The sequence below is a fragment of the Athene noctua genome, chromosome 1 (assembly GCF_965140245.1).
Source record: "Athene noctua chromosome 1, bAthNoc1.hap1.1, whole genome shotgun sequence".
NCBI lineage: Eukaryota > Metazoa > Chordata > Aves > Strigiformes > Strigidae > Athene > Athene noctua.
The window spans coordinates 167,294,442-167,319,572 of record NC_134037.1 but is presented as its reverse complement, the minus strand read 5'-3'; the positions used below and the strand labels follow the sequence as shown (position 1 = coordinate 167,319,572).

At 40.7% G+C, this 25,131-nt stretch overlaps 1 protein-coding gene across 5 annotated transcripts; it reads left to right on the top strand.

Moving 5' to 3' along the window:
• The first annotated feature begins 1,120 nt into the window (after positions 1-1,120).
• U2AF1 (U2 small nuclear RNA auxiliary factor 1) lies at positions 1,121-15,955 on the top strand. Of its 5 annotated transcripts, XM_074904435.1 has the most exons (10): positions 1,121-1,276; positions 3,749-3,836; positions 4,049-4,105; positions 5,982-6,012; positions 6,589-6,655; positions 10,883-10,932; positions 11,535-11,633; positions 12,791-12,924; positions 13,265-13,357; positions 15,700-15,955. In XM_074904435.1, exons 2-10 carry the CDS (start codon positions 3,790-3,792, stop codon positions 15,836-15,838), a joined length of 717 nt encoding a protein of 238 aa, XP_074760536.1. In that variant the 5' UTR covers positions 1,121-1,276; positions 3,749-3,789; the 3' UTR covers positions 15,839-15,955. The 5 variants fall into 5 exon arrangements, with proteins under 5 accessions (XP_074760536.1, XP_074760525.1, XP_074760516.1 ...); XM_074904405.1 differs by lacking the exon at positions 1,121-1,276 and having other exon boundaries at positions 3,546-3,836; XM_074904424.1 differs by lacking the exons at positions 4,049-4,105; positions 5,982-6,012 and having other exon boundaries at positions 1,123-1,276.
• The last annotated feature ends 9,176 nt before the right edge of the window (positions 15,956-25,131 follow it).

Below are 25,131 nucleotides of genomic sequence, written 5' to 3'. Positions count from 1 at the left end.
TTACTGTTCCATTTCAAAAATTTCAGTTCACTTGGTTCAAATGCACAGCTTTTGGCCCATAATCTATGAAGCTTCCCCAAACAAGCAGAGAGAATTTGGTCCTACCCTTCACTCAGTTTTTTGTTAAAATGCATGGTTTTCTTTGCAGCTTACCCAACTTTTATTTAAACTTCTTCAGAACCTGCACCTTCCTGCCTTTGACCAATTACTTTATTCCAGCACTTGAAGTCACCATAACAAAGGTCTAATTTGGATTTCTTCCTTGTCAGTGTCCTTTGTACCTATGACTAACTGCAGGAAGACCCTTTAGCTTCTAAGCAGATTCCATATCTTCTCTACTATCATATAAACCTCCTTTAATGCTATGCCCCTGCCAGTCCTTCTGTCATGTCTGCCTTCAGCCTTTTTTTTTTTTTGAGACCAACATCTTTGGAGTTGTTGTCACACCATGTGTTTAGCCATGTGCTTCAGTATCCATCAGAGGCTTCTCAATTTCCTTCAGCCACTGGCTAAGCTGTCTTGTGCTCTGAGCTTACTCTGGCAACGTTCAGATTGCTTCAGAACTTTGGGTACGACACCTTGACGGCCATACCACAGCGCACAATGGGAGGAGGGTGCAATCAGGAGATCTGGGCACCCATCTGCACATGGCAGCACAGTACACTTCAGCAGTTCCCCCAGCTGAACCCCTTGGGAGAGCGCAACCTGTTTATAGCTCACAAAACACTCCCGACGAGATACACGCCGGCCTCTGAGGGCGCAAGAAAGACCTCCAGTCCCCACAGAGCGGCCTCCATCCCGCCACAGGCCGCTCGGTCTCCGGCGGGCCGCTGCATCCCCTCCCTAAAGCACCACCTCCCAGCCTCCCGCGGTGAGCCTGTACCGCTTTTCCCACAGCTTTGGCCCCGGCAGGGCTCTGGCCTCGGCGGCAGCCGGACACCGGCCCGGTGAGGCGGACGGAGACCTCCTCCCGCCGCCGCCGCCGGCGGGACCGCTCCGCTACGGCGCATGCGCGGCAACGGCACCGCGTGGCGCGAGAAGGACCCGCGCGCCCGCCGGCAAGGGAGAGGGGGCAGAGCCCCCCCACGCCGTGAGGGGCTGGCGGCGCCGCGCGCATGCGCACGGCGCCGCGCGCCCCCGCCCCCCCGGCTCGGTAAAAGTGTTTCCGGCGCGGCGGCCGTGACGTGCGCGATCGGCGCCGGGCTGTCCGGCGGGCGGGCGGGCGGTGGGAGATGGCGGAGTATCTGGCCTCCATCTTCGGAACAGAGAAGGACAAGTGAGTGGCCCATCCCCCCTTCCCGCGCCGCTCCCGCGGCTTCAGCGCCCCGGGGAGGGCGGCTCGGGGGAGGCCGGAGGCTGGTGGCGGGTTCCGCGGGGCGCGAGGACGCGCAGCGCCCGCCGGGGCGGCCTGGTCCGATCGTGGCGGTCAGCCCCCTCCCCCCCTTCCCTCCCTTCCCCGCGGGGGGCCCGGCGCGGTTCTTCCATTCCCGCCCCAGGGGCCTGCGGCATCCCCGGGATCGGGGCGCGAGCCCGGGAGTGTCCCGTCCCTCCCCCCCCCCCCCCCCCCCCAGCCACCACTGCGCGCTGGAACGTGGCGGCGCGCGGCCGCGGAGGGAAGAGGAAGCGAGGCGCGCGCTCCCCCACTTCCCCCCCCAGGCCCGAGGCGGCCCCTCCCCCCTCCCCCGCTGGAGCGCGCGTGCGCGCGCCGCCGGGGACGAGGAGGGAGGGGGCGCGCGCGCGTCTCCCCGCGTGGGGCCTGCGCGTGTCCGCGCCGCCGGCCCCGCCCATGCGCTTCCCTCTCCCCCGCCGGGCCGGGCCGGGTCCGCTCTCCTCGGGGACTTCCTCCTCCCTCCCCCCCTCCCCCGGTCGCCATGCGGGTGTGCCCGCGCCTCGTGGCGCGTTGCCGTCCCCCTCCCTCCCTCCCTCCCCCCGGCGGCTGCGCTGCTCTGGCGGCGGGCGGGAGCGGTCGGGGCCGCTGGGTGCCGAGCTTCCCGCCGCCTCCTGCCAGAAAGGGCCTCTCCTTCCCCCTTTTGTTCGTGTCTCTGCGCCTCGCAGCAGCCCGAGAGCTTCCGCTCTGCTGCAAGGACAGCGACTGGTTATTTCTCCCCCCTCCCCAGGGTGCGGAGGATTTCCCCGACTGCTGCATCCTGATCCTCAGGCTTCTGCCTGCAGCCTTCCACGCGTCGGGAACGCCTCTAGTTTCTCTGGTTGTTGGAAGCATACTTACAAAACCCTCCTAACGAAAATTTGGTCACCGTCGGCCTGACCAAACCAACGTGTTTTTCCGCTCGTAAAAATGAAAAGGGGCATCGGTGTGCTACTGGACTAAATTACTCTTGTCAGCCCCTGGCCGTGAGGCTTCTGTTTTCCTTCTACTTTGTAGTGCTACCTGCCGGTTCCAATTCCCTCGTCTGTCAGAAAAACAATATCCGCAACCTCTCTTGAGCACTGTTACTCTAGCGTCCTTCCTGATACCATGCATTGCAGTTTAACAGTATTAGTATATGCCAATACAGCAGGCATGAAATTCCTATACTGGTCTTATTTTGTTTTCAAAAAGCACACAGAACTCTCCAGAAAGTGTCGAAGTTGGAGGCACTATTGGAAATTTTATAGTTAGATATTTTTTTTTTATTTCAGGATAGAGTTCAGAAAAGACAGTAAGTATGTTGTAATGCTAAGTATATACTTTCAGAAATGTAATGAAGAGTAAGCATGTTACAACTTTACAGTAGAATGTTTTGCTAGAGATCAGATATGCTTTAGTACTTTAATATTTCTCCCCTCTATGAGTTGATGTTGGTTACACAGGATTGTGGAAAGAACTGGTGTTAACTGTGAGCATGGGAATAATAATCTTTCTTCCAGGAGAACTCTTATATTTCACTTAGCCATGTATAGCCCATAATAGTTTTCTTGCCCTTCAGAATTTTGCATTCAGTTTTCCCAGTCAAGGTAACTAAACTCCTTATGGTTCTCTTTCTTCATTCCATGTGAATTACACTTACATGTGACAGTTTTATTGGCATTCCTAAACCAGCACAATTTTGAAGGTGTCATGAGATGATAGGTAATTCAATAAAAGCTTGTGTTTAAAAAAAAAAAAAAAGTTAAATGCTTCCTTTAAAATTAACTACATTCATGGACATGACTTAATAAAATGAATTTATTTTGCTTATGTGTATTCTCTGTGACATGATTTTTCTGTTACCTGAATTATTTCAAATACTGTGTTGGCAGCAGTCTTGAGTTACCCTTAGAGTATAACTTCAAACAGGTGGTTTCTAAAACATTAGGTAGGTGCAACGGTATCAGCCTTAAAGCAGGTTATATTGCCAAGGCTAGGGGTTGCATGAACCAAGACACAGCCATCTAGCTTGTAGTGTAACTTTTCAGACTGTTTTGTGCATTATTTCCCATCACCCACTGAAACCGATCTACAGCCAAGAATGGAGAACCAGAAGGGTAAAACAGTAGTGATTGCTTCTGTCTGTGGTGGTATCATGAATGCACTTTGGGTTTGAGTAGTGGGTGAAATCAATTAATTAGATGACTCCCTGTAAATTAGGGGTAAAGAGGAATGAATATGAATAGATTTGCTGTAATGCTTTCCTGTACTGTTTTGACTTTTTTATTCTGTGTTACTTTTCCACGTCTAGATAAAGGCATTTAGGGCATATGTTTTATAGGAATTGAATATTAATGTTTTCTATTCCAATATGTAACTACTTTGGTTTTTTACTTGCAGAGTCAACTGTTCATTTTATTTCAAAATTGGAGCTTGTCGTCATGGAGACAGATGTTCTCGGTTGCACAACAAACCAACATTTAGCCAGGTTTGTTTTCCTTTTTGTTTTCTCTTTCTTGTGAAAGTATATTCTTGCTTCTTTGAAATGTAGATTCTCAGATGCAAGAGAGTAATTACTGAGCTCCAGATTAACTAGTTCACTTTTGGCCCCAGTTTATATGGGTTTTTGCTTTTTTGGGGGTATTCCATTTACTTCTCCCAGCATTTCTAATTATCTCCTGTCACCCTTAATGGCTGCAGGAAGCGATGCTGTTGTAAGCTTGCCTGTAGTAGAGACCAACCAGTGCTAACTTTCAGGTGAGTGTGCCTTCTCAGTGGTGTTTAGGCACTTAAACCATCCCAGATTTTTATAATCACAAGCAATTACAGCATATTCCGCCTATCTCAAAGGTGTGAATTTAAGTATTTTATTAATTTTCTTCTATTATATACATAAAAACGACTCACCTGTCGTTACATTTGCTCTCTGACCCAGGCTCTTAAGTTTTGAGAGTAACACATACTTACTTTGAATGCAAAAAAATTGTTTCTTGAAAACAACTTGCCTGGTTGTTGAGGGTGTGTATGTCAGTAGATTTAACAGATTATTTAATCTTTGGCTATCTGAATATTGTTAGAGACATGAGGTGTGACTGCATGTCTGCCAGGAAGAAAAAGAAGGTGCAGTAGGTGATAGGGGTTTTATTATGAGCTTTATAGTTTTCAGAAATTACATTCCTGGAGACCTATATACTTTACCTTTCTATCACTGCTGATTGTCAAGGTATACAAGTAAATAGATTTCTTTGGGAGTATTGTATAAGTAGTACCTATGGAAGTTGTTGCATTATCAGCAGTTTTGCCTACAAAAGTAAAGTTTACATAGAAGTGGAGTCCTCTGCAAGTTCATTTTAGCTGACTTGAAGCAAAACTGATGAGAGTGGTGAATGGTGTTCGTTTGGGGACAATTAGGGAAGCAAGTACTATCCACATGACTGGTGTTCAGAGCAGTGGTGCTCATGAAATTAGACTTTGCGAGTCTGTGAGTGGGTAGAGGGAGTTCTAGGGGAAACTGTCTTGGTGACTGATCAGTAGGGACCGCTGCTTGTACTTCATCTACAAAACCAGTTTTCTGCTTCTGGGAATTTGATAATTTTTAATAATTGTATCTCAGAAAGAATATCGGTTTTCAAAAGTAATCCATGTTGCTGACCTATATGGAGCGCATGCTGAAATGTGATTGGTTGTTTAAAGACCTGAATTTAGGTCATTGGCTGCTATAAAATATTTCTAAATTAGACAACTTGCATAGTAGTTGTCTTTAAGTTTTTAAAAACCCCAAAACCAATAACGAAAAAAAACCCCACAAAATGGAACAAACAAAACGTTTTAATTTTTTTTTTTTTACAGAAAAACTTCATATGTAGCAACAGTTTCCTCTGTCAGTGCAGCCTTTAGCTTTGCTTTAGAAACTGCAGTTAGTGATGCCTGCTGAGGTGGGTCAGCAGGGCATGTCATATTCATCCAGTGATGTCTGGGACTGCTACAGCACCACACCTGGCAGATGTGTAGGAACAGAAATCTTTACGTGTATGCGGATTGATAATCAGCTGTGATAGAAAATAGAAGAACAGATCTCTTGGTAATGGGATATTACTGGCACAATATTTTTATCTTGTGTTGCTATTGCTGGTGCAGCTACTTTGTAGAAGAGCTGTGTTAGGAAAGGTCGTGCAATACAGGGTGATCAAATTACCACCAATCAGCAGAAACACTGTAACTATATGCATGTTTCTGGCTCTCTCCGATTGTAGGCTAAAACTTTAAACCTGGGCCATGGAAGCACAAAGCTTTGGTTGGTATGACCACAGCCATTATAAAACAAGTGTGTGATTTTTTTATTTATTTATTTATTTATTTTTTAAATGTGATGTTATGGATTTTTTTTGTGTTAAGTGGGCAGCATATGTAGGTATGACATTGCTGGTCCTGTGACTTCTTTAAGCTCTGAATTCTTACTGTGACTAATAATAATGTGTAAGCTAAAATTATTTGGGGATTGCAATTCATACTAACGTTGAGCTTGTATTTTAAGTAATCAAATTTCAATTTTTGAGCTGCTTACAGTGATATGGACATTTGGAAATTTTTTGTAATATTAGTTTACTAACTTAAACATGGTTTGTTTTTTCAGACAACTTGATTTTAAGAAGAACGGTACAAATGTAAGGTTTCAAGTCTGCCTGGGCTAATTCTTCAAGTAAAAAGCAGAAGGGCTAAAAGGATGTTGTCCTTATTTGAAGGCTCGGAAACATGTGAACCTATGATGCTATTATATTATTTAAACAGAAATTCCACCAAGAAATTCCTGATACACAAAATGAGACGTAGCTCTTCCCTAAAAACCTGACTGGTGTAACATTTCAGACTCTGTGGCATTATGTATTATGCTGTGCACGTAACGCTTTTTTTCCCCCTAGACTTACAATAATGAATCTGGTCTTGAAAGCTAGGCATCTCTGTAATACCATGTAGTTTGATGTTTTAGGTTACTGGGCCTCAACTCCCATTTTGAGGATAGCTTTTGAGACAAACGCAGCTCTTTCTTGGTGGTTAATTAAAACTGTTTTCATAATATGATGGTCTGGATGCAATTTTGGAAGATATTCTGCAAATACAAAAGGAAGTCTTAAGAATAAAATATTACTTTTAGCTGTTTGCAAACAAGTTGTCTCTTTGCAATTGTCTATTATATGCACAGCAGCCAGTAGAATTCCCCTTTTTATTTTTTTTCCCCGCAGACCATCTTGATTCAAAACATCTATCGTAACCCCCAAAACAGTGCACAGACGGCTGACGGCTCACACTGTAAGTCCCACAGTTGGAGAAATTTTTTTAAAGAATGGTGTTAAAGAGCCCACTCCTAATTATGAGAAAATAATGTTGGCTTCTGAGCTGCTGACATAAAGCTGTTGCAAACAGGACAAGTGACGGAACTCTTCTTGCGCATAGATCAAGAGCTTGTCAAATGTGTGCAATTCAGAGTGCAGAACTGACTGCATAAATTGGACCTGATGCAGATTCTCTTTTGCACTGCAAAGTGAAACTTGATTGCTTAGTAACACTGTGTTCCTTTTAAAGGGATAAACTGCAGACATTTCTCAAATTCTTGATTTAACAAAAAAATAAAATAAAATAGGTATATGTGATGGACGGTAAGTTTCCCAAAACTGTGGGTTTTCTTTCATCTTAACTTTTTTAGGAAAATGGAGATTTCATGTTATGCCGTAATTATTGTATTCCTTCCTTTCCTGGGATTTTGCTATTAAGAAACCATTCAGTAAAGCCAAATTCAAACCAATCATTATGCTTGTAGTTTCATAACTCTGTTTGGATAATATCTATTACATATCTGCCTGAAAGCATGCACCACTCTATAGTAATATTGGTGAATAAAATAAAGAAAAATACAATAATGCAGTATCATGAGATCTCTATTACTTTACAGTGTTAGGATGATTCAGAAAGGTCACCAGCTAAGTGAAAGTTCTCCTTCTTGGGAGAGAATAACCACCTCTCTTTCAGCACAGACTCGGCTAAAGCGACCCTAAAGGAAACCGGTTTCTTGTTAAAATTATTTTCCATAATATAAAGTTGTTGCGTTTTGTATTTCAGACCATTGCCCTCTTGAACATTTACCGTAACCCTCAAAACTCTTCCCAGTCTGCTGACGGTTTGCGCTGTAAGTTCATACAAGTTCCTTCACTGGTTCCCTGGGCTTGATTGTCAGAGCTCAGTGTCGACTTAAGCTGGTCTGCCATTTTAGTTTAACAGATCAAACTGACCACATTACATTAAATGTGTCCAAAACAAACACAAAAAAAAAAAGAAAAAACCCAAACTTTTTTTTTATCCCCACTCACCTTCCTTCCTACTCCCAAAACTATGAGGGGAATCTGAATACCATCTATTAAATCAAAAAGGGTTGAAATTTTACTTCCCCTGCAAAGCAGTCTTGGTTTGCACTGCTTTCTTCCCTTCGCCTTTCTCCCTGCCAGTTGCCTGCATCCTAGGAATGCTTTTCTGTATGTTTTGTGCTATCCATTAGGCTCCACTGTCTTTTAAAAAAGCAGGACAGTGACACATTGACTTCATCCCAAACAAATTTCCTGCTCTGTAAATGTTAAGAGAACTTGAATTTGAAACTTTTGAGACTGCATGCAGAAACTTGTCCTAGGTTAATGCAGCTTCCATTTAGAGTCTACTTTGGAAGAATACACTTTGACTGACAAATGCTTCCCTTCTGGCAGCTGTCCTTTTTGGATAGGTGCATGCTTAAAATTCCTTCCATGCTTTGAAATTTCAAATTCCAAAACCAAGTTTCATATGTACTTAAGAAAAATGTATCTTTAAAAGTATTTTTGAGGAGGGGAAAACATTTGGGTATGGTCATGAACTAATTTAATGGTTCCTCATGAGGTAGGAATGGGCATAAGAAAACACACCTGCTGTGAGACTGGCAGAAGTTAAATGACCAGGATTGTTGATCGGCGATTACTGATTATATCCTTGTGATTGAATCATCAATATTAGAATAAGATTTTTTTTTTAAAAAAAAAGGAAAAAAAAAAAAGAAAATTTTAGGACCAAAAAGGATCGGTGTTATTTTCTAACTAATATTTCTTGCTGAAGTGAATATTGACTGTGTGGTAATAAAGCTTTGTTTGGCTATTCCTTTTTTTTGACTGTTGGATTATAGACTAGTTCAGATTAGTTACCAGCATTTGATTAGACCTGCTTTGTGAAATCAGCCACTAACTTAAAAGTCAACACTGTCTTCTCTTTCTAAAAGCAATAATGGCCCAATTAAGTAATTTGAGTTTTTTTGTCACACAATCAAGCTAGATACGTAATGAGCTATGTAAGTTTGTCTAGATGCTTAAACAGTTCTGTTGGTTTGTAGACTTTGTTGTGGATGCTTAGTAGTTTATGCTGTTTCAGTCAACCAAAAGAAAAAAAAGAACAGTTGGGTATTTCCACTCTGTCCCTAAATTCTCAATGCGCTGGTAACTAATTTGCACAGAGTTACAGCAGTTTGGTCTGTGGAGCTGTTTAGACTGTACAGCTGCAAGAGTCGAACAGATTCTCTAGCGTTCTGAATGCTGGTATCCAACTCTAGTTTGTCATGACAAATGGGTAGCAATTTAACAGAGCCTAACTGTACCTTCTGTGGTAGAGCTGGGGCTCTGTTACCAGTAGGTTTGCTGAAACTCCTGGCTCCCAGGGTTTTTGATATTTGTCCCTACTTAAGTACTGCATGTATTTTTAAATGGATAACTTGGGTAGCTATTTAATGCTTTTGTTGTTGTTGCTTAACTGTCTTCCTTTCTATTGCCGTCGTAGAGGATTAACCTTAGTTTTGAACACCAGTAGTTTTCCTGAGTATTTTAATTAGTAATTGGGCTTCTCAAGGTTCAGATACCAGTAGCCCTGGCATACAAATGTTTGTAAAGCCTGTGCATATGTACACTTCCCCCATTAGAAGGACATTCGAGTAGTCATTAACCGTTGTTTATGATCTCCTAATTTGACAAATGAAATCTCCTTCAGTTTTTAGCATGTGTCCATCTGGTAAAAAATAATTATTCCCAGTGTGGCTCACAGAGCCCCTGTCTGATACCTTTTTAAAAAAAATAAAATCCTTAGGTACTAGTAAGCTGTTATCAGTGGTATTGGCAGAACCTTGGGAATATAGTTAAGTATTAAACTGGCTAGAAATACTGGTTTAATATTTGATATTCCTTAATTTGCTATGTAACTGTGGGGAAGAAAAAAGTTCTTAAAGCAAACATGGTTCAAATACAGAAACATTGTTAGCCTAAACTATAGAACAGATGTCCCTTAGCCTTCTTCAGGAGGTGAGATGGGTGGAAGAAAATTAATTACAGCTCCAGAGAATGTGCCTGGTTAATATTAGAGCCTTAGAAGAAAAATTTAAAATTCATCCAAATGGCAATATTAGCCAAAAATGACTGAGCCCAAAGCATCTTTTTTTTCATAGCAGCCTGAAGTGAATAAGCTCAGCTTTGTTGGCTCAGTTTCTTGTCTTTCACGTTCTGTAAACTAAAACAGTAGTGTTTGTAATTCAAAGGCTAGAATATTTTTCTAGTGTAAAATGCAGGGTTGACTTTAAAACTGCTCCGCTTGATCTTAATAAACCACTTAGCTGCTGAAGAGCTAATACATTAGGCTTTAATGTACACAGCTTAATGTAGTTTAAAATGCTGTAGACTGGAAGAAAGAAATGAAATTAATTTTTGTATTCTTAATGCTTTGAAAAATCAGCCAAACTTACGTTGTTTTTTATAGCAGCAGGCAAGCAGCACTCATTTATAATAAGTCCAGCTTGGAGCATGAAAATAATCTAACCTGGATATAAGGCTGATTTGTCTCGCACTTAAAGGTGTTCTTCAGGACTACAGAAAAATTAAGTGATATTCAAAATTAAACTAGAAAATTGCTCTCTATTGCAAAGCATTATGGTACCCTTCTTTGAGGGCACTGAGAAAAGTGTGTCATTTCAGTAATTATTTTGAGCAAATTAAAAAAAATTCTGGACTGTTACATTGTGAACTCTCAAATTTTAGTGTATATGCTGGAGAGGTGGACATGTTAAAATGAATTTCTGCCTGTAGGAAGAGGAACACTAAATTGTAACCATGATTTTAAATATGCAGATGTAACAAAGCACTTGCCTTCTGTTTGGGTAAAATTATTGGTAGATAGGGGGTGGGACTGTACATTAAGTTTAAGTGATATTTCAGAGTAATTCCTTTCCCCTTTAAATTTGTGGCATACAAGTTTGGCTCTGATTAAAACTTGTTTTGATTTAATCATGTCAATGTAATGTTTTGACATATACTTTGGGGACTCAAAGATCTTAACATATACTTATTTTTAATATTCCTATTAGTTAGCTCCATGCTATATGGTGTCTTTTATGCTCCAGATGACCTCTCTAGATTGTTTTGTAGTATGATCAAAATTTCTTCCTTATTTATAGGCTCTAATCGATATGACTCTTGATTTTTACAGGTGCTGTGAGCGATGTTGAGATGCAGGAACATTATGATGAATTCTTTGAGGTATGTAAAAGATGTGAACATACATTAAAGTGTGTGTGGATTTGTCAACACGAATGAGTTAGATGGTTTTGGTGTATAGCACTATTAAATAGATTAAGAGAAAAGCTCTTGTTTCCTCAGGTGTTTGTATAAAACTTAAGTGCTAGATATTTCCTGGTATAACCTGTGTTAGTTTGGTTTTAACTTTACTGTTTATAATAGACTTTGCTTAAATATCAGCAACTTAAATGATAGTGTTTTGATTGAATAATCCCCTCCTTTCCTGTAAATTTAAAATATACTTAATTATAAGCAAATTAAGTAAAACTATAGAATATAGTTTATATGTAGTGGTTTTGGTGCATCTTATGTATTCTGTAAATACTGTATGCTTAGTGTTTTCCATAGCTTTTTATTGTATGCTGTTAGTGCTGAGCTTACAGATGGACATGGTACAGGCCAAGCAAGTACTAATTTTAAAATGAGAAATGTAAAAAAAGGGGGTTTGTATTGGTTCCTTTTTTAAGGGGGGCCTTCTTTTGTACTTACTAACAGCTAAATGCAATACTTCCGTGCTTATAACTAATGAGCTGCAAACTTTTAATTGGTGGCTTTGTGCTTAGGAGGTCTTCACAGAAATGGAAGAAAAATATGGTGAAGTTGAGGAGATGAATGTTTGTGATAACCTTGGAGATCATCTAGTTGGAAATGTATACGTAAAGGTAGGATAAAGAGAGATGTTTATATAATCAATAAGGGGTGGTGTTTATTGATTTATAATTTTAAAAGCTATGCTTATAGATTTTGTGATAGTAGCTCTTCAGGATGTAAGCTCTTCTCCAACTTTAGAAAGTAAAAAGAGTGAAAATGTGGATGGAATCTGAAGGAAATGTTGAGATGGTGAGGAGCCTTCTTGACAGTCAAAGTCTGTGTTGTTTTCATTAAGATTAATGCCTTTTTTACATTGTTATAAACAGTCACAATTGCTGGGCTACTTAGTTTACTGGAATTAATTTGGGGTCTGTCTTCCCATCACATTGCCTTTTAAACACTTCATTATGAGCAGAGCTTTATTTGCAACAGGTGTGTATTTTCAACAGGTGAATTTATTTTCCAGCTTCCCAGTTGTAAGCAAGTTACATTTGGCAGTAGCTGCTGTTTTAAAGTGCAAACCGAAGCACTTAGGTTTAGCCCTTAAGTCACTGGTATCTCTTGAAGAACGAGTACAGAGTTGTCACCTGCAGAAATTTTTTATTGTGTGTACAGAGTGTTGGGGAGGTATGAGAGTTTGAATATTTTTACTGTACATTCCCTTAACTGGAAAGTATTTTCATGCCTAAAATTCTTAACCATGTAAGTCATAATCAGAAATAAAAGTAGCTTTTAAAAATTTGCAAGTGGTTAGCTGTGAAAAGGAATTTCAAATTTTAGTTTTACATTCCTCATAAAACAGGATCGGATTTTTGTAAATTCTAATTCAGATGAAGGAGAGCTTTAGTTCTCATGCAGGTTTCGCTTAAATGTTTGAAAAAATCCATTATATTTGGAGCATTAGTTCTCTAGAAAGTACTCTTAAGCATTCACTTTGTTTAAAGTTGTACTAAGAAAACAATATCTACTATTGTATTTCTTAATGCAAGCCATAAAACTTGAAAGACCAAATAGAACTTAATTAAGAGAAACTGTCAGTATTTTGATTAGCTCTGAGTCCTGATTAGTGAAAAGCTAGCTGTACCCTTGATTTGATGGACTGTCCCAGGAACTCTGAAGTAGTTTCTACTTTGATTACGAGTCCTAAGCCTGTGACTTCACACAGCTGACTGATTTGATAGGAATCGGTTGCTTCTCTAACATCAGAGAATGTTAATTTTGATTTTAGTTTCGCCGTGAAGAAGATGCGGAAAAGGCTGTGATTGACCTGAACAATCGCTGGTTTAATGGACAGCCCATTCATGCTGAGCTTTCACCTGTGACTGACTTCAGAGAGGCCTGTTGCCGTCAATATGAAATGGGGTAAAAAGTGACTTCCTGTTTGCCCGTGACAGTATCTTTGAAATGCTTGCACAGACAGGGTGGTTGCTTGGGTGTGACTTTATGGGGAACTTAGTGTAGGAAAAAACCCACTTAGGTAATGTTAATGTGGAGGACCTGCAGTGAACCTCCTGACTTTTGCTATCTTTTTAGGATTTTGATCTAGGAATGAGTCAGTGTCAGTAATTGATGCTTGCAATTTACTGGTTTCAGTGCTAGAAGTAACTAACTACCTTTTAGATGGGTAGAGGTTCATTAGGACTCAGGGCAACCAGATACAGTTTAGAGCTGGGAATTTTAACTGTCTTGAATTCTGTTTCAGAGAGTGTACACGAGGAGGTTTCTGCAACTTTATGCATTTGAAGCCCATTTCTCGAGAGTTAAGACGTGAGTTGTATGGGCGTCGTCGTAAAAAGTAAGTTTGCTTTTAAACACAATTAAAACAGGTAAATTAAGGATCAGTTGCTGAAAACTCTGAAGGCAAATCTTTAAACTTGAGTCCTCTCTTGTTTTTTCTAATGCAGTTCTGATGCCTGCCAATGAAAGGGCATCAAGTAAAGCTAGCAAGGGGCCAGTTCAGAACAAAGGAAAATAGGTCTTCGTTTAAAAAAACAAAAAAACCAAAAAAAACAACTAAGTTGTGGTGCTTCTTGCTCTGTGGTGCTATGGATGGTGAAGGTTAATATGGCTTTAAGAGAAGGAAGGGTTCAAGGAGAAGATTATTTACTGAGTTACTAGGTATATAGGGACCTACCCATGGTTCAGATTTCCAAACTGTAAACTGTTACAGGCAGACACTATTAGAAGTATTGCTTTATGCCTCTTACTTTCTTCTAAATGTATTTGCTGTGGCCTCTTAGAAGCAGGCTACTTGGCTGATGGGCATTTTGGCAGGTTCAGACTAGCTGCTTCCAGCATTACACACAGTCAGGCATATCTATAATGATATTCAGGACCCAGCCTTACTTGTTCCAACATTTAATGGCTCACTTTTCTAGCCTGTATTCATTCCTTAGTGTTAGTAACAAGCAGTCGCTGTACTGAGCCTCACTTCTTATTAATGCTAACCTCACCATGTGGTCCTTCTTGATAGGAATTCTCAGTAGGGCAGAGCAATAGTAATTTTGCTTAATAGCAAAAAAAAAGTGATAAATAAATTTTAATAAATAATTTAATATAAATATATAATAAGGTACCTTGTATAAAGTACCTCCTGCTGTTACTATGATACCTGTCTTGTGGATGGTTCCCTTTGATCTGGATTCAATCTACTTGCTTTTAAGACTTTGCTATTTAGGCTAAGCATATAAAATTGTTGAGCTTCCTTTTAAATAGAGCACAATTTTGTAGGTTTCTTTCAATCACAGAAGGAGCCTTGGATTATGAACAGGTTTTTCCTATAAATGTCTCTTAACTGGCAGTGTCTTAAAATTTGTGAGGATGAATTTAACTTCGGAAAGAGTAGATTGTGTTGCTTAGGTACATGTATTATGCCTAAATGCTTTACTGAAATATCCCAATTAATATTAAACACAAATGTAAGCTTTTAACATGTTTGATTTATGAAAAAGACTAAGTATGCTCTTGTATTAGCCTTCTGGTCACTTCTATGAATCTGAGTATCTCAGACTTAGTAATGCTGTGAAAAGGTATCAGCTTTTATTGCAAGAAAGATCAGACTTGTGTGTTAGGCTTTGGAATATGATTGTTTTACCCATAGCCTAGTTTCAGTCTGTGGTAAAACAAATAAAATAGCTGAATCCTCCATCCAGTTTTGTCTTTATTGGCCCTATTTAAATTCTTTGTGTAGCTAAAGCTGTCACGGGTTAGCAGTAAGGCTTGATATACCAAAAAAAAAAAAAAATCAGTTCTGTCAGTGGGCTTTCACAGGTAGGTTGTATAAACTGGACTGACCTGAAGGTAATTCTGCACAGTAAAATCTGTCGTCACACGCACTCCCACCCCAAAACAGCTCACCATGGAACAATATTCTGCAAACTTAAGACATTTGTAGCATTTGTTTCCCTGAGCTTTTTAGTTCTGCTGTAATTTCTACATCTATTTAAAACTGTACTGTTTACCTATTTTATAAAATTGACATTTCTAAAATGTTTAAAAACGTTCAAATCGCTCTTTTCTTTGACAAGTGCCATGTCAGCTATAAATCCATAGTAGCTGTGTTAGCAGTACATTCTGGGTGGTTTTAGCTTTCTTCCTGAACTTAAGTCATTGACCACAGAGGCAGGGAAGATTATTTGCAAATGCTGATGGCTTCTGGAAGGGTGGAGGGTAGGAAAAAAAATGGGGGAGGGAAAGAAAGATAAGAGTTGTAACTGCTAATTAATGCAGTTGATTTAATAAGAGTGGGCTTACAGCTGTAGGCTTTTGCTGTGTCTTGCTAAGAGCTATTCATAACTGCAAAAGCAGGTGTCCCCCTTCTCTTGCTGCTTTAACAGCTGTGTAACAGTGCATTTGGTTCCTCCACATGCCTTTCCTGAAGTTTTGCACATCACTGCAATGGTGACTGGCAGTGAACAGTTGAGTCTCTTAACAGTACGTGCTGACTCCTCGGTATTATGTTTGTTCAGTTTGTAAATACATGGTTTCGCAGCCTGAGTGCAGGTTTACCAATCCTTCTAATGCCACACTGTCTCTCTTCTCCCTCATTACCAACATCCTTAAGTGTTCCACTGTGTGGTACTACAAGTAAGTTCCTGAATGTGATGAAACAATAAAATGTTCAAACTTTCTTTGAAGGCATAGATCCAGGTCGAGGTCCCGTGAACGTCGGTCTAGATCCAGAGATCGTGGTCGTGGAGGTGGTGGAGGAGGAGGAGGAGGACGTGAACGTGATAGGAGGCGGTCAAGAGATCGTGAAAGATCTGGTCGATTCTGAGCCATGCCATTTTTACTGTATGTCTGCTAGAAAGTGTTGTAGTTTGACCAAACAAGTTCATAATGAGATTTTTTTTAAAGATGGGCTTCTGAATAAAAAATTTGTAGTGATACAGTATTCTTTGTGTAACTTGTTTCTTGTGGGGGGAGTCTTTTTAACTGTCATTCCTCTATCTTGACAAATACCTGGATTAACTATGCCTGAGGGAAAGGTGGTAAATGTATTGGAGGAGCGCCAGTTTTGGTTTTGTTTTTTTTATTCGGGTATAATTTGAACTGTTGATGAAAATGTGTGTGTATATAATATAAAATATTATATACATAGTAAAAATAATATACTGCTTAAGAAACAGTTACTCACATAAGTTTCCCTTTTCTGCTATGCTGTCTGCTTATTTAGGTTAGTTTAGGCACATTAAAAGGAAGGCTGTGCAAAATGCATTTATTTACCAAGTAGAAACGCTTAGTTACAAAAATGTATGTTTGTTTGTTACCAGAAGTCTGTGCTCTGTCTATCAATGTGACTGTGGCATTTACAATAAATCCAATTTCTTGGTGTAAAATCTAAAGCCTATTTTCTAAGCACTCTGGAGTAGTTGAGTTGCTACTCCTGGCTGTGCCAGAGTTCATAGTTCAGGTTTTTTTATGACTCTTGACTAAATTCCTTGTCTTTGGCTGGAAAGAAAGTTTCCTAGTGCAGTGTCAAAAAAAGTAGTATTTTTATTGGAATGATTCATAACAGGCAGGTGAGGTTTTTAAAAAAGCTCATGCTCCATGCAATATGATACATGGGATCTACTGAAGGAAATACTAGGTCCTAAATACAAGGACCAAATTTCTTAAGAGACTGACTTTTTTTTACTCTATGTTCTCTTACTCGTCATTTAATGAAAAGCATTTTGTTAGCATTCAAGGTCATAGGAAACTAATTGGATGCTAGTGTAAAATATTTTTTTTCCACCTTTACTCACTTTCTGATGGTCTGAAATGCAATAAAAGCTAATGGATAGATGGCAGTTTCTTCACAGACATCTTTCTGTCTGAATTTTAACTGAGTTGTACAACAGCTATATATTGGAGGTTGTGTATCTCTTAAGGAGTTAAAGCTCTAAGTGAAATGTTGCTGGAACATCTTGAGAGACAATTTGTACAGTGGCTGACTTGCAACTTCATGTCTGCTTTTATTCAAAGTGTAATGTACTAAGAAATTTTGGTCAGTGGTCACATTTCTGCAAGGTACAACTTTATGGACATGAAGCTATGTAATACAATATAGCTTTCCAATGGGGGAGAGAATTTACTAGTGCTTTTTTAGTTCCAAGTCAGATAACTTGCTTAATGATAAATCTGCTCCTTGATTTAAAGAAAGGATACAGAAGTGTCACACAGCCAGATTAACAAACCAGCTCTTCTCTGCCCCCAAACAAAGTATAAAACCATTTTGTTCACTGGAACTTGGAGTTGACAAACAAAATATTGAAAAATGAGCTTTTCTGAATTAGTCTGCTTTGCCTCTTACAACTAAATTCTTGCACCAGTTCAATTTGAATTTAGTTTGCACTGGATGGCTTGGCCAACCAGATTACAGAATTTTGTCAGTAAGCTTTTTAAAGAAATGTATCACTCTATGTGAAGATGGCTTTACTGTTTGTTTTGTTGCAAGTACATAAATAAAATTATGCTTTCTTTTCACTGGAAGAAATTGAGCAGTGCCTGGCAATAAACGGCTGAACTGAAACCTGTGGTATTTCTGCTAGGCATTAGGAATTTAACATTGATAACTTAGTTCTTGCAGTTTACAGGATGTTGATCCAGTTCCATTTCCTCTTCAGTGAGATTTAGGATTACTAGTGAGATAATTTAAAAGTCAAGCTCAAAAAGGTGAGGGTAGTCTTTCTGAGTTTTTTTAAATAGTACCTAGTATAATGTGGATACTATTTAAAAAGGTTTAAGATAGTCTTTACACAGATTAATGACACAAGATGGTTTGCTCTATAAACAAGTTATAAACTAGTCTAAATGTGTCCTTGTAAGAGCTTTCATCTGTTTGTCTAACCCTGTTAAACTGCAGGTATATTTTTATGTGAAAAGATAGCAGAATGTTGATTTCTTCCTTTCCCCCAGTACACTTTTTTTTTTAAGAAAGCACTCTTTAATTCCATCAAATGCATCATTTTATGGTATAATTGCACAGCTACCCAAAAATTAACCATGTAACTGGAATATGCCATAATGGGCACTGAAAGCAATGGATTTTACTGGATACTCGATGGAAAAAAGTGCACTGATCGCTACCTGATCATGTAACGATTACCTAGTGACAGCATTCAGCATATAAATCAAGATTGTGACATATCTTCAGTTAGGTTCACTATTAAACTATACTACCAGTAAAATTCATCAAACTTTAAATTTCAAGTCCACAAATTGGGTTAAACATGGTATTCAAAACTATTGGTTTACCAATACAAACCAAGTGAAAATTTGACCCTCCCCTTCTATTGTTGCTCATAATGTCTTAAGAGTAATATTTTTTTTTTCCCCCCTTCTTCCCAAAGGTACCTACTTCTCTCAAATATTTCATTGTTGACTTGTTAAACAGTGGCTCTTAAGTTATGGAATTGCTTTACCTCAAATAAGTGACAGCATACAGTATTTTCTGAAGTCTGAGTCAATTAGGTTGAAACTGTTAATCCCAAGTGGCTTCCTCTTTGTATTTGGCTCTTATTCTGTGAAAATGCTGCTTGTCCATGAATATGATGTATGTTGAGACTGTAAAACCAAATGGAGAAAACTTGTTCAAAATAAAGCCTTTTTTTATAAGAATCTGAAAAAAATTATCCCTTTCCTTTAGATGGAATGCTGCTCTTTAAATGACTAATGAGGACATAGACTACAAGTTTTAAATTTTTGGCTCTTGAGCTATTTTTGAGTGATTCTTTGTCTTTTTTTTTTAGAGCTGGTGGAGCATGTCTTGAACTAAAAAAAAAAAAGGGGGCAAACAACAAACCTCTTTACTCGATAAAACTGAAATAGCAAGAGAGTGCAACTTGAGGTTGGGAATTGGTTAAGGGTTCTGGTTGAGAGGTCCTGCAAGTTTCTGTAGCGGTGGTCTGTAGAGAACAAGAAGGCTTGTTTTTGACAGAAGGAGCGTGTTTGTTTAAAGAAATGAATTAACAGAGGGGTCATGGCTTCTAAAAGATGATTCTTCCTAGGACTGCAAAAATCTGGGCGTTAACAACTGTGTCCATTGCTGCTATTTTACAACAGCACCTTAAACTGAATATACTGCTTTTAATATATCAGAAATGAAACTGCTTTCATAGCAGTTGGGGGAGGGGGTTTAATTCACTCCGTTCTCCAGATGCTTGTAACTACAACTGCTGCTGCTGCACTGATGACTGCCCCAAAAAGCTGTCCTGTTCAGGAAAAGTCAGAGCTGAGAAACACAGCTGAGTTGGTGTGCACTCACTTCAGCTGGTAAGGAAGTAATGCCTAATAGGTAAGGGTGTCAGAAGAGAATGTCTGTAGCTGTATTAATTTGCCCTTTATTGCAAGGATGAAGCTGAGCTGTGTTACTCCAGAGCACAATTTTACCTTGGAGTGCATGAATTTCAATTTGGAAAAAAATCAGAATTGCAGCCAAATGTTTATAGAATAAATCAATGTATCTTTATGTTGGATTGATACATGATGCATTCTAAAACTGTGCACAAGTATTTCTTAATTCATCCGATTAGCGAAGGTTAGGGGTTTTTTTACAAATGCCTCAATTCTTTCTTTTCATAATATTCAATTTGTTAAATCTACACATATGGAAAATGGAGCATGCTTCCTGATCTATGTGGACAATCCTTCCTTGTCATCAAGGTACTTATCAGTCATAAACATCTAATCACCTGTTAATAAGTCATGTTTTATTTCTTACAAAATTGTAACCTCCAGCAAGAAGAACTGCTAGTGAAAGGACGCTGTTACCCTATACCGCAGCCCCATAGTACTTCTGCAGCGGTAGCAGAAGCACTTTAGAAGGTGCTTGTTTTCCTGCTGGAGGTTACAGCCAAAAAAGCTGTTAATTCAACTGATCGAAAGTTTCAACTGTAAATTGGATTTGTGGAATTGGTTGAATAGTGGAAGCTAAAAAAATCAGTTCTGCTGCCAACACAGGAGCTCTGGTAGCCAGTGGCTTCATTTCAACATATGCGATGTGGGAGGGGAAAGGCTGTGCTTATCTCTAACTGTTGAGATGAAAATGCCTACTTAGCAGTGGTCTGATAATCATCAGGTTCAGTACTTTTTCATAATTTCAGTTTTGGTGTTTGCTTTCTAACTAGATCATTTTGACAGGACCAAAAGGCAGTTACGTGCATTCATAAGCCAGCAGAGCAGAAAGGTGCTAACTTCTGATGGGATGCTGGGGACGGCAGCTTCTGGGGTGAGCTGGAGCCCTGGAGCAGCTTGTGTGAGTATGGTTGGCCCTTTGATCCAAGTAACTTAAAAATATTGAGAACTCTGCAAGCTGTTCCCATGAGGAAGGGAAAATTGATATGAATCGGGTATTCCTTTGGGACAAACCCAAGCGTTTTTGACAAAGGTATCCAGAGCGCTGTTTTCCTCAGCACTGTGAAATCGCTGTGCCGTAGGCCACTTCTAGCTCTCGGTTTCTAAAACTGCGTGTTTAGTTTGGTCTGGGGGAAAAAAAAAAATAGTTTCTCCTCTGGTTTCAGTGAGCTGCAAGACAAAGTGGGGAGAAAGGCAGCAGATAACAATCAAGCTGGTCTCCCTACCTCTTTGTTTTTCACAGAAAAGCCTTTAGTCTACCAGGCTTAGGCTTGCTGTGCCTTTGCCAGCACTTGGCTTGATTTCAAGTCTTGCAACCTATGCAGCTGAATATTGGACATGTTTCAGATCGTTCTCACTTTCTTCCTGGAGCTGTCTGGGATTCCGGCCAGACCGAGGGAGGGAAGGAGGGAGTTGCTCCCACTGCAGCCTTCGCGCCAGCCTGCCTCCTGGGCCTGTGGGAAGAGCCGGGGGAGCGACCGCTCCTCCCTTTTCTACCCACCCCTATTTCACTTGAGAGCTAATACTGCTCATGTCTAAGAGAAAGGTAAGAGAGAGTTTCACACATGAAAACAGTCCTGTATTTTCCATCATTTCCTCTCCCTCTTTCCACTCCAATGAACATGGAGGATGCTTCTCTGTTTCCTCTTGTGTTGGTGGAGAAGAAAGTCCTGGAGCTGCGGGAGGAAGAGATTTGATAAAGGGACTCTGAGGCAGGACATGAACTGATTTCTGGACAAAGCACAAGTAGAAAGTGAGCAGACAGCCTTACTGACTTTGGAATCACATGCAACATTAATTGTTGCATTGTTGGATTGGGGATGGGCAAGGGAAATTCCGAAGTCTAAGACAGGCCAAAATCTGACCAAGTAGTGGTCTCATTAATGTCTTTTCATTCTAGGGGGGGTTGACTCATTACTTTTGACCCTTTCATGTGACTGTGTTGACCACAACGAAGAGAAATTTAGTTGCCCTTCTTGCTCGGCCTCCAAGGAGGTAAGCCTTGGACAAGTCTGATTCTCAAGCAAACACGTAGTGTCAGCTCTAACATCTTACAGAAAAAACATCTTCAGCAAGGGGAATAGATCTGTAGTGAAGAGAGAGTAGCAGGTTACATCCTCCTTGTACTCCTAGTAGATGGTTTGAGCAAGGTTTCTGACAGACTCTCACTCCACCCTAGTATCCAACCTGGGTTATTGTCATCTGCATAGGTGGCTTGTCAGATGAGAGAAAAACTGGCTGGGCCATTGGGTTTAGAGGACAGTGATTAATAGTTCATACCCTCCCTGGAGACCAGTTACGAGTACCATATGGGTCTGTGCTGGCATCTGTCCTAATATTTTTATCAGTAATTTAGAGGAGAAAATGAGTGCATCCTCACTGCATTTCTGGATGACACCAAACTAGGGTGCTGCACCTGACACACAAGAGGGCAAGGCAGTTATACACGGGGACCTGGGCAAGCTGGTGGATCAACCCCTGGCAGGACACAGCCTGGGGACTGCTTGGCAGAGGAGCAGTGCTGCAGGTAAGGCCCTGGGGGTCATGTTGAGCAGCAAGCTGGACATGAGGCCACAGTGTGTCCTTGGAGCAAAGAGGGCCAACTGTATCCTTGGCGGGATGAACAGGGACAGCCAACAGACTGAGGGAAGTGATTATCCTCCTCTACTTGGCACCTGTTATAGCACATCCATTTTGAGCCCCCAGTATGGAAAAGACATCAGTAAATTGAAGTGAGTTCAGGGTGGCGGAGAGGACTGCCAAGACAGACAGGGATGGAGTGGTGGCCCTGTGAGGACAGGCCAGGTAAGCAGGCCTTGCTTAGGCTCCTGCCCAGTCATCCCTCCTCCAGGCTAACAGTCACCTCCCTGTGCTACAGAGAGGTCAGCAAGAGGAAAAGCTGGTCTTTACTAAAGTCGTAAAAATTGAAAGAGAGGAAGTTCCGGCTGAGTGTAGGGAAAACTTTCCCTATGAGGACAGTCAGACGCTGGACTGGCTGTGCAGTCTCTGTCCTGAGAGGCTTTCAAGACCTGACTGGACAAGGTCTGAGCAACCTGGGTTGATCTCTAGATGAACCCTGCTTTGCACAGGAGGCTGGAGTGCAGATGTCCCAAGGTCCCTTCCAGCCTAAGCAATGTTGTGGTTTGGATGTTTATCCTAAATCCTTGTTCCTGTAACTTTGACCTTTTCTACTTTCTCCTACTCTTGAAGGCACATTAAAAATTGTTTATCCCCTTTCTCATTGCACTCTTAGCTAAATGAAGGCAGTTTTACCTTTTATACAGTTTTCTCTTCTCTGAACAGCTCCACTTCTTTCAGTCTTTACTCCTGGGTTGTGTTTCTCTCTACACCTTCCCCAGGCCATGTCCGACACGGGCCATATCTTTTTTGAAATGCAGCATTCCAGATGTGAGGTGGTACCTCAACAAAGCGCACCAGTGCTGAGAGTGCCATGTGTCCTGCAGACTATATTCCTGTTTGCATAACCCTGTATGATGTTTGCTTTTTTCACAACAGCAGGGCCTTGTTGACTCACATTGAGGTTGCGTGGCACTATAGCCATACCTTCCACTCCACACAATTGCAGTCCAGATAGTGGCTACTTCAGCAGCTGATTGCTCCTGTCTGGCTGTAAAATTTTGCATTTGTCCTTAATGGCTAACTTCCTATTTTACTTTCTCATTTCATTTCTCCAGTCTGTCAAAGATCATTTTCAATTATGAATCTGTTCTCCAAATTGTTTGTGGTGTCTCCCATGCAGTTAAAATACAGAGTGGCTCTTCTTGGGCTGCTTTTTCCTCCCTTTGTATAAAAATGTTTCCATGAACTTGTGCAATAGCTTCGTGCTCTCCCTTCCCGACAGGGCTCTGGGTACCATCAAAGCACCATTGTTCTTTGGGTGACTTCGTTAGTCGCTCACAGAAAGCCTCCTCCACCTGCTCTTCCTCCTTCAGTGATCCTACCACAACAGCATTTACGTTTTTTGCCCCCTCCTTTTGATCACTGATTGCACTTGTCCAAGGGATCTCTCTCCTCGACCTTTCAGCCTTCAGCATGTCTGCTCATCACTGATACAAGAAACAATATTCTCTGCTTGCTGTTCTTAAGCAAGCTGTTTATGTTTATGTTAAAAATTCCAGTTGGTGTCACATCGCCCCTATGCTGATCAAATAATAATTTTGATTATATACCAATCCTCACTGCAACTCCTCTTGTTCCTCGGGAGAAAAATAATCTGAAGCATTATCAAATCCCAGGAATTGGCTTAAGTGCCTCCACTTATGAAATTGGTAGTGACCTGCTGATTTATTGAAGTTATTTGCAAGGCTGGGTTGAAGAGTAATCTCAGTGTCCTGCTGATTAGGCTCAGCCATCATGGGTCTAATTAGTGGGCAGTGGGGTGGAGAAAAGCTTTGTGTATTCAGTCCCAGAGACGACGACTGATTTTACTGCCACTAATGCCAGTGGCGCAGTGTGCGTCTGTGTTGCTGTGAATATCTTTTAAGTCAGGTTTTCTTTTTTAAGTCAAACCTCACATTTTCTTGTTAGTGTTGTCAGTTTACCTTCACCTAGCTGCTGCCATGGTGAAGGAGACGGAATTTTGAGTGCAGAGATGTGATGCAATTACAAATCCCTCTCATTAGTCTCATATGTTAAGTTCAGATAGTTTCCAACATGCCTACCGCTGTCACTTGGTCTCACAAGTTTCCTCTGAGGTATCTGGTTTGAATTTTACAGGATCTGGCAAATCCACCTGGGCTGCCGATTTCATATCTTGATGCCCATCTGCCTGAAGTTGCAGTGGTTGCTGCGAGGCTGCCACTTTTTCAGCTAGGACAGCTGACTCAGTGCCTCTTCCCTTCGTCCCTCCTGAAAGGCATGAAAGGTATGGTTACCCCTCCCTGGCTACCCTCTGTGGGTATGACTGCAGTTTTCAAACCCCTGTATGCATTCTGTTCCAAATATTCATTGATTTTTGCTTTGCTGTGCTTTGTGGCTGGGCCTCATGTGTGCCCCGGTGTTTCACGGTTTTTCTGATATCCATTTCAAGGGCCAGGCATTCTTAACATCACTGTCTTCACATCTGCATTCCTCTTGTGCCATTCTGTAATCTAGCTGCAGCAAATGCAAGCCAGAATCTGATTCCACGTACTTTTCCAATTGATGTTTTTCCAGTGGGGCTAATGGTGCCTTGTCCAAACATCACTTTACATGCATATTTCAGACATAATTAGCTAGGAAAATTGCGATTTGAAGTAAACAATTGTCCTGTTTAACAGCAGTATTTTCTGGTAAATCTTTCTTTAGGAAAATGATGATAACAACATGGAATTCAAAGTAGGTTTACATCTACTTTGATCCAGAAAGGGGCAAGGAAAAAGCAATGTCATTTGTTATCAACATGGATTTTTCTCTGTAATTTGTGTGGACTTTTAGCATATGTAATGAAACAGTTGCCTCACTGTCACTGTTTATTTAAGGCCAATATAAAATGCCTGACTTTTGATTTGGTTTTAATTGCTCAGTGTTTTTCCTGTGGTTTTTCATGAATTTCACCCCACGTTCTAGTTACAGTCCATTTTCTTACCAAAGAGACCCACCCTCACCTTTGTAACCCTAGGGCTGGTCAGTCATTCATCTTCAGACCAGTCACATCCAGTTATAAAGTCTCTTCCGTCATTTTACCACTTGATTAAAACATCCTGTTCCTTACTTTTTATTTTTATACAGCAT